At 42.0% G+C, this 927-nt stretch overlaps 1 protein-coding gene across 5 annotated transcripts in view; it reads left to right on the top strand.

Annotated features, from left to right (window-relative positions):
* The window catches only part of pnpla4 (patatin-like phospholipase domain containing 4), a 17,798-nt gene extending 16,950 nt beyond the window's left edge, over window positions 1–848 (top strand). For all 5 annotated transcript variants that reach the window (XM_014027167.1, XM_014027168.1, XM_014027166.1 and 2 more), the window contains 2 exons: window positions 209–361; window positions 473–848. In XM_014027167.1, coding sequence (XP_013882621.1) covers window positions 209–361; window positions 473–604 — 285 coding nt within the window. In that variant the 3' untranslated portion in view covers window positions 605–848. The remainder of the gene's footprint in view (window positions 1–208; window positions 362–472) is intronic.
* The last annotated feature ends 79 nt before the right edge of the window (window positions 849–927 follow it).

The following is a 927-nucleotide window of genomic DNA, read 5'->3' as shown; positions in this document are numbered from 1 at the left end:
ATATAAATTATGTGCTAAAACATGTAATTTACTGAAACTAAGCTGTAAAAATAAATCTGAATGTGAGTGAAATGATAAAACATGAGGTAAAGTTCTCCTTTTGAATTGAACAGGTGGATTTTATGTGTTTATTTTTTATATTTAATTGTTCCTCCCTCCTGTTGAAGCTGCACACACTGACCTACTTTAAACTCACTGGCTTTCTTAGAAATGGATGGATGGAGGCTTCACTGACAGCCTGCCTGTTCTGCCTGTGGGTCGAACCATCACCGTGTCTCCGTTTGCTGGACACCAGGACGTGTGCCCGGCCCACAGGGGCCTCTTCAACACCCGCCTCAGACTGCCCAATATGACCATACTGGTGAGAGCTGGACTTCAGCTGGTCTGCTGCAGTATCTGACCAAATTAAATCTGCTTTGTTTAGCTGTTGGCAGTGGCTGACTTCCTAAATGAAACCTTTTGTTTTCGTCAGTTCTCCATGGAGAACATGAAACGTCTGAACCAGGCTCTGTTCCCTCCATCCACCGGCACCATGCACACTTTACACGAAGAAGGTTTCACAGACGCTGTCCAGTTTCTGAAGAGAGAGGACTTGATGAGCTGACGGTGTGTTCAAACACACGTTTTACTCAGGCTCCTGAGGTTTTTGTTCAATAAAGAAGACCTGGTGTTCCTGTTCTGCTGAACAGGTCTGGATGGTGAGGAGGAGCTTCAGCACAGGTGAACACTCTGTGAAAACTTATCACCTGCAGTCACACTGGGACACATTACTATAATCTGTCAGCAAAACTTCTAAAGTCTGTTTTATCACTTCAGGAGAAAAAAAGAACTTAATATTAGTTTCTTAATTTCTTCATCATCAGTTTTTTTAAGTAAAGAGAAAATAGAAAAAGAGGGAAAAACAGAGAGAGAAGTAATTAGAAAGAT

This window comes from Austrofundulus limnaeus, unplaced genomic scaffold, assembly GCF_001266775.1.
Source record: "Austrofundulus limnaeus strain Quisiro unplaced genomic scaffold, Austrofundulus_limnaeus-1.0 Scaffold620, whole genome shotgun sequence".
Taxonomy (NCBI): domain Eukaryota; kingdom Metazoa; phylum Chordata; class Actinopteri; order Cyprinodontiformes; family Rivulidae; genus Austrofundulus; species Austrofundulus limnaeus.
This window is presented reverse-complemented; position numbering and strand designations above follow the sequence as displayed.